Source organism: Yarrowia lipolytica, chromosome 1D (assembly GCF_001761485.1).
Source record: "Yarrowia lipolytica chromosome 1D, complete sequence".
Lineage (NCBI taxonomy): Eukaryota > Fungi > Ascomycota > Dipodascomycetes > Dipodascales > Yarrowia > Yarrowia lipolytica.
Window position 1 is genome coordinate 1,007,797 of NC_090773.1, and position 13,583 is coordinate 1,021,379.

The following is a 13,583-nucleotide window of genomic DNA, read 5'->3' on the forward strand; positions in this document are numbered from 1 at the left end:
TGATAAGATAAGTGCTGGTTATTATTGAGTATTTGTTAGAGACATGCTTGTTCTATATTCATTCGTATATAGTACATATCTCAAGCACGCTTATAACACCGAAATTGAACCCCCAGCAGGATTTCATTTCCTAACAAAAGCTCAACAAATACACTATTTCTTAAACGATGGCGAAGCCTGAAAAAATATAAAGTAATAAAAATAAAAAAAAAAAATAAAATAAAAATAAAAATAAAAAATAAAAACCGAGAAGAGATCTAAAACACTTACCAGAGCGCGGGATTCGTATATAGTCGTTCACCTGGCTCACATCATTCCGTCGCACCCCTCTTCCACCAGCCAATCACGTGACTCATAGATCTATCACCTCCCCATGTATTAATTATACCCAATCAGGAAGGTTTGTGCGCATCTCGTATGTCACCTCGTGCATCAGCGCTTAAACTAGCAGTTGGAGGTCTTATCAGCCTATCTTGGACAGTCAAAAAGTCAGCGACAAGACAACAACATATCAACAAGAATGATCCCGCAATTTCTCGTCGACCTATATGCGGATCTTCAAGAGGCGTTTGAGATCGGCTCGCTAGAAAAGATTGACGAGCGATGGATGTGGCTAGGAGGCACGTGGGCCGTGTGTATGCTGTTGGCATTTGCAGCGGTCTTCTTGATCCCCAAGGAGTACGGTGCTTTTTTGGAGAAGCCGATGCTTTCTTTTGAGGATGACGAGACCAAGGACGCAAACGGAGCGCCTCGGGTGGAGTCTGTGGGCGAGGACTTTGACTACACCAAGTTGGAGCCCATCAAGCATCGACCCTTCAAGCCAGGCAAGTACAACATGACCATGGGTCTGCAAAAGTGCTCCCACAACCAAATGTTTCAAATGGAGAAGACGTACAAGGAGCGGGTCCAACTGCGACGAGAAACCATTGCCAAGAACCCGCATATTGCCGTTTTCTGCGAACCTGGTGCTGATGTCGCTGCTCCAGTGGCCGAGTTCTACGATAAGTCCATGAGGTTTCTGGCCAAGCGGTACCCCATGTACTTTTCTGAAAACTTCAAGACGGGGCATATCATTAACCGTGTCTTTGACAATGAGCGGTATCCCATCTCCGGCGTCTACGCTCTGAAACACGGCTACAAGCCCTATGATCTGCTTCGAATTCTGTCTCGAACCGTGGAGGAGGACTTTCTGATCATGACCTTTGACGAAACTAGCGAGCCTCCCATGTACAGACTGCGGGCTGGCTCGTCGTGTTTCCCTGCCGGTTTCAACCCGAAGCTCAAGTGCGGTCTTACCCTTCGAGACATTCATGGACCTGTGCCCATGTATGGCGAGAAGCTGGAGACGTCTATGAACAAGTTTTTCAAGCGGATCAAGCCCCACGACTACGTTCAGCGTCAGAACTGGGGTATTCAGCGAGGAACTACCATGTTTGCCATCGGTGAGTACCACGTGTACGACCAGGACAAGGTCAAGGTGTACAAGGACGGCGAGATTGACTTTTCGGAGTGGTTTCTGCGGTGTGAAAACCAGATCCTGACACGTCTTCCTTCCACCGAGGCTCTAGCTTTCGTGATTCGAACCTACGTGACTCCTGTGACGGAGATCAAGGAAGAAGAAGGAATTCCCGAGTCGCTTTGTGCCGCCATCGATGCTCTTCCCGAAGAGATCTATGTCTACAAGGGCGCTCAGGAGTGGGCTCCTCCCTTGAAACGTTTTTTGAAGGGTGAGATTGACTCCCTGGGGGTTCCTGTCACCAAGTAAAAAAAAACGTCAAGTGACTCACGTCTACTGGTCTTCAAGTGTGAGTCTAAAAGGGCCGACTTCGGGGCCGACTTTGGACCACTTTGGGGACCACTGAGAGCCAAAACACGCTGCATTTCACGAACGTAAACGATCTGATAAAAGCCAGATGCTGCAGCTGCATCTGATAAGTGAGAGATGAGACACGGTCCGTACGGAATGGACCATATGAAAGTTGAGGATGGGACGCAAATAAAACACAGTTGAATGATGATTTTGTGTATATTAGATATGACACTCTCCTGTGTGCGCGATTTTTTTGAGCCAAAGATAGCACCTACCAACGCTAACAACCGCTGTAACTAAGTCGAGTAACTAGGCTACCAAAGGCCCACCATTTGTTGGGTTGCCCCTTTGTATTTCTTGGCAAAATGGAGCTTCTTTTCTAGTGAGTTTAAGTAAAATAGGTGACGTGTCAGTGGCGAGTCCCTAGAACACCGGAGCAATGACAACTCACGTGACGAACGATAGAACACGCTGTTTTCTGGTCTAAACTTCTCGTCCATAGTCCCCAGTATATACGTTGCTATTGCACTCGTACAAGTAAGTATCTTCATCTTCATTTTAGCGCATCGTGTCCGGTCAACCGTTATCGCAACTTTAATGCTCTCAAACTCAACCTCTCCACCCCCCCCCCCCAGCCGAGAAAAGTCACCTCTTGACACACGGCACTCTCGAGATTATAAGAAGCGGTCTCCCCACAAACACAGACACATGTCGCCCACGAGATTTCCCAAAATGAACAAGGAACCGGCTGCCCCTCCCGTGCCCACGAGACCCACAGCCGTGGCTGCTCCCGTCAAACACATCGCTGTCACATTCGAACACAGCTCGAGAATGGTTTATGGCAATTGCAAACCCACCCCCAACGTGAAAGTCTTTCCCGAGTCTGAGCTCTGCTTCACCCGCCGAGAGGATATTGACGAGTTTTACCAAAAGTACTTTGCAGACAAGTCGTTCAGCTCCATTAAAAACCAGAAACTGGAGGTCTCCACTTCGCCTCATCATCTCGGCTACCAGAAAGACACTCTGCCCTTTACTGCCATTTTGTCAACCGACCTGCATCCACGAATGAAGAATGCGCAAGCCTGGTTTATCATGGCCAGTTCTGACCTAGATAAAAGTACAAGTACTGTGGAGATTCAGGAGGTGCAGCGAATGATTGCCGGACTCCGACGAGACCTCGAGAACGAAAAGATTGCAAATGCTGCCCTCATTAAGGAAGTCAAGTCCAGAGCTGCCAGAAAGGCCGAAAAGATTGCTTCCGCGAAGGTCGAGGAGCTGACCAAGACCCATATTGAAGAGCTGGAAAAGACTCTTATGGCCTCAGTCAACCTGCAGCTGGACAAGCTCTCTGAGGACCGAAAGTCCTCCAAGACCTCCCAAAAGACAACCCAATGTGACTCTTCTACTTCCCCCTCCTCCAGCTCCTGCTCCATGTCCTTCAAGCTGGCTGATGTCGGTGTCTATCCTCTGACTGACGGATCTGGTCAGGCGCGAATCGTCGGCAAGCTGCCCGCCCATGTTGGAGCTATGCTTTTGGCTCTCGACAAGCTGCCCGAGATTAGAAACATCAACGGCACTGTTGCAGCCGTCAAGAACACTGGCTCGTGTCTGGAACTGATGGCTCAAATCAAGTTCTCCCAATGGTCCAATGAGTGGCTGTGTTCTTGGGGAGACAACGTCAAGGTCGCACCTAAGTTTGCCGTCGAGTCGTCCGTTTCCAAGTGCCCTCAGCCCTCTCTCATTACCACTCTGTCTGAGGCTAATCCTACAGAGACCTCCCAGTGCCGAGTCCCCTTGAGCCGATCTATTTCCTCCAACTCCACCTCCTCAACCAAGTCCACTACTTACACCCCCACCTGCGCGGTTCCTCTGGCCTCTCGGCTCTCCAAGACCTCCCCTACCAACCCCCCTCGAGCCTTCCCTGTTCCCGTCTCCGCTCCTCTGTGCCAGGTGCCTCTCTCTCGTCCTTCTGTTGTTTCTCCTCGAATTGGCTGCTTCAAGGAAGTGCCACCGGGACTCTCTGGCGCTCAGGAGGAGATCCCTTGGACCATCAAGGTTGATACTCCTTCTGCCAAGCCAGATCCTCACCCTGTCTCCGAGTCTGATGCTTTTGTGTGTGACTACTGCCTAGAACCTATCAGCGAGGCCCGATTCCACTGCCAGTCCTGTGTTGATTTCGACGTTTGTTCCTCTTGTTACCCCTCTCGAGCCAAGAGCCACGCCCAGAAGCATGGCTTTGTGCAGCTCGACGTCAAGACCGGTATTCCCATTGATACTGAAACATCTGCTTCCTCTTCCTCCGGTGACATTTCCACTTCTTCCGTGCGATTCCCCGTTCTCAACTCTGTCTCTTCCAGTACCACTGTTGGGGTGAACACCACTGAAGAGCGACATGCTGCTAGTGACTACTCTTCTCGGTCGTCTGCTCGATCCGGCCATTCTGGTCTTTCCTCGCGATCCCAGTCGCAGTCTTCTTTCGCGGATGTGACTGTTGACGATCTGCTGAGCGACATTGGAAGCTACGAGCATGTCACTAGTGACTACCCTGATTACAGTGATTTTGAGGAGCACTTTTAGATCGGCTGATCGGACCCTGATATAACTACGAATGAATGATTGATAATGTATTGCTGTGCGTTTAGGGAACATTTTAGTCGCACGGGGACTTCTACTGACGCTATTATTAGGTCCACTTGTACTTGCGCTCCCATTTCAAGGTACAGAATAAATTATACAATATGGTACATAGCATAGCTAAAAGTAGCTGGAGCTCTAATAGGGACGAGCTCGTTCATAAGGCTTGGTCTTTTTTTTGGCCACTGCCTTGATTTCTGTCTTGGCTCGTTTGAGCTGTACGGGATGGTTGCCAATATACTTACCGTCCATTTCCTTGAAGGCCTTGAAGTAGTCGTCAGGGTCGGAGAAGGACACAAAGCCGTAGCCCGCGCACTTTTCCGAAATCTTATCCTTGACCACCTTGGCCTTAGACAGCGACTTGTACTTTTGAAATGCGCGGTGCACGTTTTCGGTCGTCACTTCGCCTGACAGGTTGCCTACAAACAGTCGGAAGTGTGTAGGGTCCCACTCCAGAAGCGACGGGTCCTCCCACTTTTTGCCGCCGCCCTCTCGCTTGACGGTGTGGGTTTCTGCTAGTGAGTTGGTGGCGGGAGAGTTTGCAAGAGAGGAAGACGGACCTGCTTTGGACGCCAGGTTTTTGGGCATGTATGCTTGCTGTTGTTGTGCCAGGGCTGCGGCATACTCCTGGTCGGACATTTGTGGCGTTGAGGGGGCGTCTGTGCCAGCCACTCGCGAGATTCGCACTCTCTTTGGCTTGCCTTTCACCTTGGTCATGTTGTGCAGTTGAAGATGAAAATTAGGTGGTGAATCTGACACTGCATGAGCGCCTGGAATATGTAGAGTTAGTTCCTGTACGATATTGCAACTGGGCCATCTCAGAAGAAAAGAGCTGCGGTTGAGTTGGACCACTGTTGCTTATTCCGAGAGAATCTGTCTGCTGTATCTATAGACAGTCTTGCAGTACAGTACTTGTACGATTACTGTGAAACCTGTTGATATAGCTCCGCCATTCCACTAAATAACTACACGTATTAGTCATCAAGAGTCATTTGCAGATTGTAGAGCACACTCGTCCCACACACAGTAGCTTACAAACACGACAGCAAATCTACTTGTAACTCGTCGACGCGCAACTCTTCGTGTCACTATCTTCTTTGTGATTAATGATGGCTTCGCTGTGTCACGCTGACATTGCTTATCAAGCTCCCCTAACCCTCAACTCTGGTCATGCACATAGTAGTATGCACGCCATTATGGATTTTGGACAACCGCCACAGCACACCTTGTGGCTCACTACACTCTCAGGCAGCACGCACACGATCGCGGACTACAAGCATGTTGAAAATCTGGAGCATGAAGGAGAAGCAGGCGGCCGAGGGCGGCAGTGCCAAGAAGAAGGTGACTGCTGCTCAGTTGCGGGTCCAGAAGGATCTGTCTGAGCTGTCGCTTCCTTCCACCATGAAGACGCATTTCCCCTCGGCAGAGGACATTATGAACTTTGAGCTGACGGTGCGGCCCGACGAGGGCTTCTACCAGGGTGGCGAGTTCCGGTTCTCGTTCTACGTCAACCCCAACTTTCCCCACGAGCCCCCCAAGGTCAAGTGTCTGCAGAAGGTGTACCATCCCAACATTGATTTGGAGGGCAACGTATGCCTGAACATTCTGCGAGAAGACTGGAAGCCCGTTCTTAGTTTGTGAGTACGACGCATTGCATGTAAAATCACAGATCACCCATCCAAACATAGACACACTAACTAACTCAGAAATGCAGTCATGATCGGTCTTCAGTACCTGTTTTTGGAACCCAATGCATCAGATCCGTTGAATAAGGGTGAGTATTATCTTTCTACGCGTGACCCACGGCCGCCGTTACTAACACAGATGCTGCACATCAGATGACAGCAAACAGAGAGGAGTTCAAGAGAAACGTCAAGCATTCCATGGCCGGAGGCTCCGTTGCGGGAGAGCGGTTCGACTGCGTTCTCATCAAATAAGGAGTCCGGATGTGGATCTCTGTATACATATCGGTGTTGGCGCGGTCAGAAAGCGCTTCTGCCACTTTCTTCTTCGTCATTGGCACATTTCGTCGTGGATTCGTCTTCGACAGCATATAATTAACTATTAAACTGATTTAACGGGTGTTATTCGTGGTGGTAGCTGATACCCGTACTTGTCCGTAGCATATATGAATCGCACAAAGATTCTTGTTCTGAGCATGTTAGACAAGTACAAGAGCGGGTGGGAGGGCAATACTATGATCCGAGGCAAGCACAAGTTGTAGTGTAGCTCTGCAAAGATTATATAATATGTTCCAACTGCAAGTATGTATAATGATTGTTCCGGGTATACAGTATGTATGTGTTCGTTTTTTATCGAAAAGGAGCCTTCAATGCTACTGTACATACTCGTGCCATTTTCTTCAAAGAAAAGCTCATACAATAAACCTCACACGCTCGTTGATTTCACTACATTGGGCACTGGCAGATGGACAGAAGTGGCAATACTTGAATCAAGCCCATATAAACTAATCTCTACCTCTATACTCAGATATTACTCGATGCGGTTCATTCCTGAGGACAAAGACTCAATGAGTTTCAAAAGCACTGTCCTCAAGAGATGTAACGAGATATTAAAAACAGTATGTGAGTGAAGAAGTTGCTTGAGACACTTATTGAGCCATTTGGAAGTCTTTAAGGCACTTGAAATGTTGCAAATTCGACTCCGTTCGCCCATTCGTCTGAGATGATGGGAATGTAGAGTTCCTTGTGTCAAGGCATCAAGTAGAGAGAAACCGGGGTGAAATCGTCGGGTATAAATCAAATTAGAACTTGGAAACATGTTCCTACAAGTATATATATCAGTCTTTGAAGTCGGGAATCTGTCTGTACAGTAAGTACAAGTACATTATTTTGTGTCATGATTAGATTGTATACAAGTACATCAGACCAATCTCGAAAAATAAATCGGCAGACTTACAAAGGGATAACGAGGAGTTCGACGAGGGTTTCTATTGTTCCAATACACGGGATTTATCAACTCCCCGAGCTTGGAACCCCATTATTACACCTTCTACGAACCAACAAAAGATATTATTATTCAAGAATCTATAACTGAAATAAAAAGTGGTTAGTCGTCCTTGTGGTGCTTGCCGTCGTCGTGGATATCTCCGGTCTTGAAGAAGTTGCCAATCTCACCAAAGACCTCCTTGGCGTCCTTTCGCTCCTCAAGCTCTCGCTTGTCGTGGTGCTTGCCGTCGTCGTGGATATCTCCGGTCTTGAAGAAGTTGCCAATCTCACCAAAGACCTCCTTGGCGTCCTTTCGCTCCTCAAGCTCTCGCTTGTCGTGGTGCTTGCCGTCGTCGTGAATGTCACCGGTCTTGAAGAAGTTGCCGATCTCGCTAAAGACCTCCTTGGCGTCCTTTCGCTCCTCAAGCTCTCGCTTGTCGTGGTGCTTGCCGTCGTCGTGAATATCACCGGTCTTGAAGAAGTTGCCAATCTCACCAAAGACCTCCTTGGCGTTCTTTCGCTCCTCAAGCTCTCGCTTGTCGTGGTGCTTGCCGTCGTCGTGAATGTCACCGGTCTTGAAGAAGTTGCCAATCTCACCAAAGACCTCCTTGGCGTTCTTTCGCTCCTCAAGCTCTCGCTTGTCGTTGTGCTTTCCATCGTCGTGAATGTCACCAGTCTTGAAGAAGTTTCCAATCTCGTGGAAGACCTCCTTGGCGTCTTTTCGCTCAGCCAGCTGAACAGATTCGGCGTCAGCCACGGGAATGGCGGCGGAGGAGACCACAGAGGCCAGAAGCATGTGGGTGAAAATATTAGAAAGAAGCATGTTGAATGGTGTCGTCTATCAGATGAGAATGTCCCGAGGTGATGTTTGAACTGGACAAGTTGAAGTGGTACGGTGGGGAAGAAGGGTGTCGTCAACTACTCTACAGTACCTTGTACCGTTTCTACTTTGGGCCACATGTCTTATTTATTAGTCCCTCACCTCGAACGTTTAACTGTATGCAATATCTCGGAGAGAGAACGATAAGCTCCAATGACTGGAAGATCCCTGCCGAGAACAAACCTTGTGCCTGTCTTCTCAAAGTATAGATGGCAGGGAAATGGAGTAAGAGTTGTCGGATTGAGATAGCAGACAGAGCATAATGTTCCCTTCAGGCCACTCATTTGATTTCATAGAAAAAAAACAACCTCATTATCAATCCACCGATACTCACAACCGCCCCCCCTTCAAAATGCCAAGCCGAATAGAGTGTCAAGGCGTTTAGCGGTTAAGTGCCAATGGGCAATGTCGCAAAACTCAAACGAGCTCCATGAGTCTCTCTCCTTGTGGGTGGATATAAATAGCGGCTTTACAGTTACGGCAGTGCCGGTTCATGTGGAGTTGATGTGGTGGAGGAATGAGATGTGGCAATAGCGGTATTTCGCAACAGCTGCGCAACAGTTGCAAATAGAAATAGGCAAGTCCATAGTTTTGATTTACTCGTAAAATCCCGTACATCCACCATTAATCTCTCACCCCACTCACCCACTCCTCCACCAGAGCTACACGCCATCAGGCTCTGCCTCAGACTCAGCCTCGGGTGAACTATGCTTCACCCACTGTCCGTAATTGGCCTAGAAATAGACGGAAGCAAAGCTTGCATGCTTGATGGCGTCACACGGGGTTTCTATAGAGTGGTTCCTTTGCTGTTTCTTAACCCCAACATGCTCATACATTGCACAGAGCCTAGAACCCATGAGGCTGTGTGTGAGGGGCTACCAGACCTCCTTACTTGTGTCGAGCCAATAAAGCGCTAGAAGTAACGAGATTACAATGTGTCAACGTCCACAATTTCGGTCTCTGTGCTCACCTAGAGCGGCAATGTCCAACCTCGAGGATATACCACGATGATGATGCTTGAGGGATATAAGTTGCAGTGCACATGCGGTGGTGTGAGCGCACGATCGGGGACTTCTTTTCGAGCCACAGGATGTGCCCACACACACCATTGAGCCTTGCTTTTTTTGGCTCCCTCTGTAATTAGTGGCTACTGTACTTGCACGGTACAGTATGTCCACAAGTTGGAGTTTCAGAGCCCCCCGTCAGAAGCTTATGAAGGTGGAGGGAAGGCTCTCGTGTAAGGCACAGGGCGATTTACCGTGTGATACAACTGTATAAAATATATATGTAAGTCTTCATACGGGTACAATGAGTGTCACCTCAACTTGTCTATTCACAAGTGGGCATCCTTCAGAGGAAAGTCACAGGAGAATTTGGATCGTTCCTGACCCAATTAAAAGTCTCGGGCACTCGATGGCCAATTAATAACGTCCAATATTGATCCAATGATGATCCTGGGCTAGAATACTTCCCGTTTTTGAAAATCTCTCACATTGGGTCGGTTTGAACATTAGTTAGAGTAAATTGCATTGGATAGTGTCGAGTGCAGAAGTGTAAGAGACGGAATTGGCGTTCTAGAGACGTCCTATAATATATCTAGTTATGGAACTATAAACAATGTTGACGCTGTGACATCTGTCTCATTCGTCACGTCCTGTGTGGGTTTACCGGGTTAGCTAGTCTCATGATGTCTGATTTTGACTGAAACACTGAGCTCATCACATGACTCTAAAGGGACACTCAGTCCTAGAGTTCAGCGCCGTCATCATCTTGTGGTATCCCTCTCGTCATTAAGAATGCATTGGTTACTATGTACAAGACCTGCATGGTCGGTTGATCGGTTGGTCGGTTACTCAGTCCTAGATCTCTTTCTCAAACTCGGCCAGAGGCCACTTGGGAATCTGGAAGCCCTCCAGATCGCTTCTATACCCGTCTTCATGTAGCTCAATACCTGCCCATCCGATCATGGCAGCGTTGTCAGTACACCAATAGGGATCTGGGAACACAGCCTCGAGTTTGTACTTGGCACACAGTTCCTGAAGAGCTTCTCTCAGTCTGGGGTTGGCAGCAACTCCTCCAGAGCAGACCAGGGTGGTGGCAGAGGCAATCTCCTTCTTGTAGATATTGAAAGCGGCTTTCGTTTTCTTCATGAGATGGTTGAAAATGGCTGTTTGGACTTCCAGGGCCAATTCTGGAGTGGTTTCAGCCTGTGTCTCCTTCTTCTTCATTCCAATGTAAGAATGAAAGGCTGCAAACGAGTATCGAATGTCGTTCTTGTTGTCTACAGGCATGGGAATGCTCCATTGAGATGATGGAGTGTCTGCAGATCGACAATACTGGTCCATTACCTTGCCTAGCATGTTTCCCTGGAATCCCAACGTCCGAGCGCACTTGTCGAGCGCATCCCCAATTGCTACATCTGCAGTATTGCACAACACAGTGTGGTCATATAGAGATTTGCTGAGAACAAGCATGGTATGGCCTCCAGAGACAAGAAGGGATAAAAATGGAAACTCGGTCTTATGACCCGAATAACCCTCAGCGGCCTCGAACAAACGAGGAGTCAGTAAATGAGCCAACATATGATGGACTCCAAGATAGGGGACTCCCAGGCCTAAAGAGAGACCTTTTGCAAAGGTGACACCTGAAGACAAGCAGCCTGGAAGTCCAGGTCCTCTGGTGGCACAAACCAGGTCAATTGTTGTGTCGGCGTGTTTTTTTAGCACATCTCTTATTAAAGGCCCTACGCTCTGATGGTGGTGAGCGGTGGCCAGAGCGGGATTGATTCCTCCTTGTAGAGACGAGTCCAAAGTGATTTTGACATGGTCTATGAGCGCTGCCGTGTTCTTCTCGCGGTCACGTGAGATGATGGCTGCGCAGGTATCGTCACAGGACGTTTCGATGGCCAAGACGTTGTATGTCAGGGATCGTGAGGTGTGTAGCAGTCGCCGTTGCAATGGGCCCCTGGATGAGGCAGCATAAGCTCTCATGTCTGAGCAAGTTGAGCTGGAAATCGAACGATTCTGTGCAGTAGCAGCTGCACTATGCTGATTAGTCGAGACAACCCCACATAAAGAGCTGGGTGTCCCCCCCAGCGGAGCCAAGTTGGTTAGTGATCTGTTACCCCCACACACCAGCAGGCTTGCTGTGCTTGCTGTGCTTATCGACGCCGCGTGGCCCACGCGAACCGATATGTTGCCGAGATGCATCGTGGAGAAAAACCGTATTTTCCGATTAGTGATCCTCTGCACAGTGGTTGTGATAGGGCGCGATAAGTGAGAGGACCAGTGGACTTCTTACCGTTGAAAGTTTGCCGCATCTGATTGCCACTTTGGGCCACCTGCATGCAGAAAACTAGCCAAATCGCAACTCTAATGCATCTCTACCCCATCTTATCTTTGCCTTGGAAGTTTCTCCGCTCCAATCTCCACTCGCTTCTCTCCTCTCTGCAGCATCTTCAACAGCACAAGAACCCAATTGAAACACATATCAGTGAGTATTAATATGGAGGACACCAGTTGCACAGATTCAGATACAGCTCTTACATTCTGTTGTCTCAGACTCGATTCGATCACTGTCGTCTACACTCCTCGATAACCGATAACCGACACGTACTGATAACGATCTCAACCCCATAGCATAGATCGTCCAACAACGCCACCCAAAATATTCCCACAACATGTACCGACTATCACAACTCCACGGCCACATTGCGCCCAATACGTCGTTTGCCATCTATAAGGCGCCCAAGAAGGCCGCTCCTGCCGTCGCTGCTAACCTAGTGCAAGTTACTCTTCCCGACGGAAAGTCCTACGACCAGCCCACCAAGCTCTTCATCAACAACGAGTGGGTCGATGGTCACGGCGGCTCAATTGAGTCTGTCAACCCCGCCACCGAGCAGGTCATCTGCTCCGTTGAGGCCGCTGACGAGAGTGATGTCGACAAGGCTGTTCAGGCCGCTCGAAACTGCTACGAGAACGTCTGGCGAAAGGTCACCGGTGCCGAGCGAGCACAGCTCATGCGCAAGCTTGCCGACCTTGTCGAGAAGAACAAGGACCTGCTCACCTCCATTGAGGCTGCCGACTCTGGAAAGCCCAAGTACGGCAACTGTGACGGAGACGTGGACGAGCTCATCTACGTCCTGCGATACTACTCCGGCCTGGCTGAGAAGGCTGGCAATGGAGTCACCATTTCTACCTCCAACGAAAAGTTTGCCTACACCATCCACGAGCCTTACGGAGTCTGTGGCCAGATCATCCCCTGGAACTACCCCATTGCTATGGCTGCCTGGAAGCTAGGTCCCTGTCTCGCTGCCGGTAACGTGCTGGTCATGAAGCTTTCCGAATACACCCCTCTGTCCATGCTGGTCATCTGCAACCTGGTCAAGGAGGCTGGTTTCCCCCCTGGCGTGGTGAACGTGGTTAACGGCTACGGCGCCAAGGCCGGCAACCGACTGGCTGAGCACCCCGACGTTGACAAGATTGCCTTCACCGGTTCTACCGCTACCGGTCGATCTGTCATGAAGGCTGCTACCGGAAACATGAAGGCCGTGACCATGGAGCTTGGAGGAAAGTCTCCTCTGCTCATTTTCGACGACTGCGATCTCGCCAAGGCCATCGAGTGGGCCCACATTGGCATCATGTACAACATGGGCCAGGTGTGTTCCGCCACCTCTCGAATCCTGGTGCAAGAAGGCATTGCCGACAAGTTCGTCGAGGGTTTCATCAAGCAGTGTAATGAGGCCTCCATTCTGGGTTGTCCTTTGGACCAGAAGACCTCTCACGGTCCTCAGGTCAACAAGATCCAGTATGAGAAGGTGCTCGGATACATTGAGAAGGGTAAGGCTGAGGGAGCCAAGTGCATTCTGGGAGGTGAGGCTGCCCCCCAAAACGGCAAGGGCTATTTCATTAAGCCCACCGCCTTCACCAACGTCAACAAGGACATGACCATCTGGAAGGAGGAGATTTTCGGCCCTGTCGTGGTAATTGACACCTTCAAGACCGAGGAGGAGGCCATTGCCAAGGCCAACGATACTCCGTACGGTCTGGCTGCCGCTCTGTTTACCGAGAACATTCGGCGAGCCCACCGGGTTGTCAAGGAGCTGCGAGCTGGTCAGGTCTGGGTCAACTCTGATAACGACTCCGATCCTCGAGTTCCCTTTGGTGGTGTCAAGCAGAGTGGTATTGGTCGAGAGCTTGGTGAGTATGGTCTTTCTATTTACACCCAGGCCAAGGCCGTCCACATTAACCTGGATTAGGCAGATGGGACAGATTGAGAGAGATGTGAGGTGTCCGGCTATGCCCGTGCCATA

The 13,583-nt window shown here is 49.5% G+C and overlaps 7 protein-coding genes across 7 annotated transcripts; 4 read left to right on the plus strand and 3 right to left on the minus strand.

Moving 5' to 3' along the window:
- Window positions 1-520: 520 nt before the first annotated feature.
- Window positions 521-1,765, plus strand: YALI1_D10083g (uncharacterized protein; the record flags this gene model as incomplete). Its single annotated transcript, XM_502549.3, has 1 exon — window positions 521-1,765. One exon carries the CDS (start codon window positions 521-523, stop codon window positions 1,763-1,765), a length of 1,245 nt encoding a protein of 414 aa, XP_502549.3.
- Window positions 1,766-2,407: 642 nt separating this feature from the next.
- Window positions 2,408-4,387, plus strand: YALI1_D10102g (uncharacterized protein; the record flags this gene model as incomplete). The annotated part of the gene is made up of 1 exon (XM_502550.3): window positions 2,408-4,387. The coding sequence occupies one exon, from the start codon at window positions 2,408-2,410 to the stop codon at window positions 4,385-4,387; it is 1,980 nt and encodes a 659-aa protein (XP_502550.3).
- A 195-nt stretch (window positions 4,388-4,582) lies between these two features.
- Window positions 4,583-5,161, minus strand: YALI1_D10129g (uncharacterized protein; the record flags this gene model as incomplete). The annotated part of the gene is made up of 1 exon (XM_502551.3): window positions 4,583-5,161. The coding sequence occupies one exon, from the start codon at window positions 5,159-5,161 to the stop codon at window positions 4,583-4,585; it is 579 nt and encodes a 192-aa protein (XP_502551.1).
- A 561-nt stretch (window positions 5,162-5,722) lies between these two features.
- Window positions 5,723-6,381, plus strand: YALI1_D10135g (uncharacterized protein; the record flags this gene model as incomplete). Its single annotated transcript, XM_502552.3, has 3 exons — window positions 5,723-6,081; window positions 6,151-6,218; window positions 6,269-6,381. 3 exons carry the CDS (start codon window positions 5,723-5,725, stop codon window positions 6,379-6,381), a joined length of 540 nt encoding a protein of 179 aa, XP_502552.1.
- A 1,132-nt stretch (window positions 6,382-7,513) lies between these two features.
- YALI1_D10160g (uncharacterized protein) lies at window positions 7,514-8,215 on the minus strand (the record flags this gene model as incomplete). Its single annotated transcript, XM_502553.3, has 1 exon — window positions 7,514-8,215. The coding sequence occupies one exon, from the start codon at window positions 8,213-8,215 to the stop codon at window positions 7,514-7,516; it is 702 nt and encodes a 233-aa protein (XP_502553.3).
- Window positions 8,216-10,131: 1,916 nt separating this feature from the next.
- YALI1_D10192g (uncharacterized protein) lies at window positions 10,132-11,481 on the minus strand (the record flags this gene model as incomplete). The annotated part of the gene is made up of 1 exon (XM_502554.3): window positions 10,132-11,481. The coding sequence occupies one exon, from the start codon at window positions 11,479-11,481 to the stop codon at window positions 10,132-10,134; it is 1,350 nt and encodes a 449-aa protein (XP_502554.3).
- A 470-nt stretch (window positions 11,482-11,951) lies between these two features.
- Window positions 11,952-13,529, plus strand: YALI1_D10197g (uncharacterized protein; the record flags this gene model as incomplete). Its single annotated transcript, XM_502555.3, has 1 exon — window positions 11,952-13,529. One exon carries the CDS (start codon window positions 11,952-11,954, stop codon window positions 13,527-13,529), a length of 1,578 nt encoding a protein of 525 aa, XP_502555.3.
- Between the last annotated feature and the right edge of the window lie 54 nt (window positions 13,530-13,583).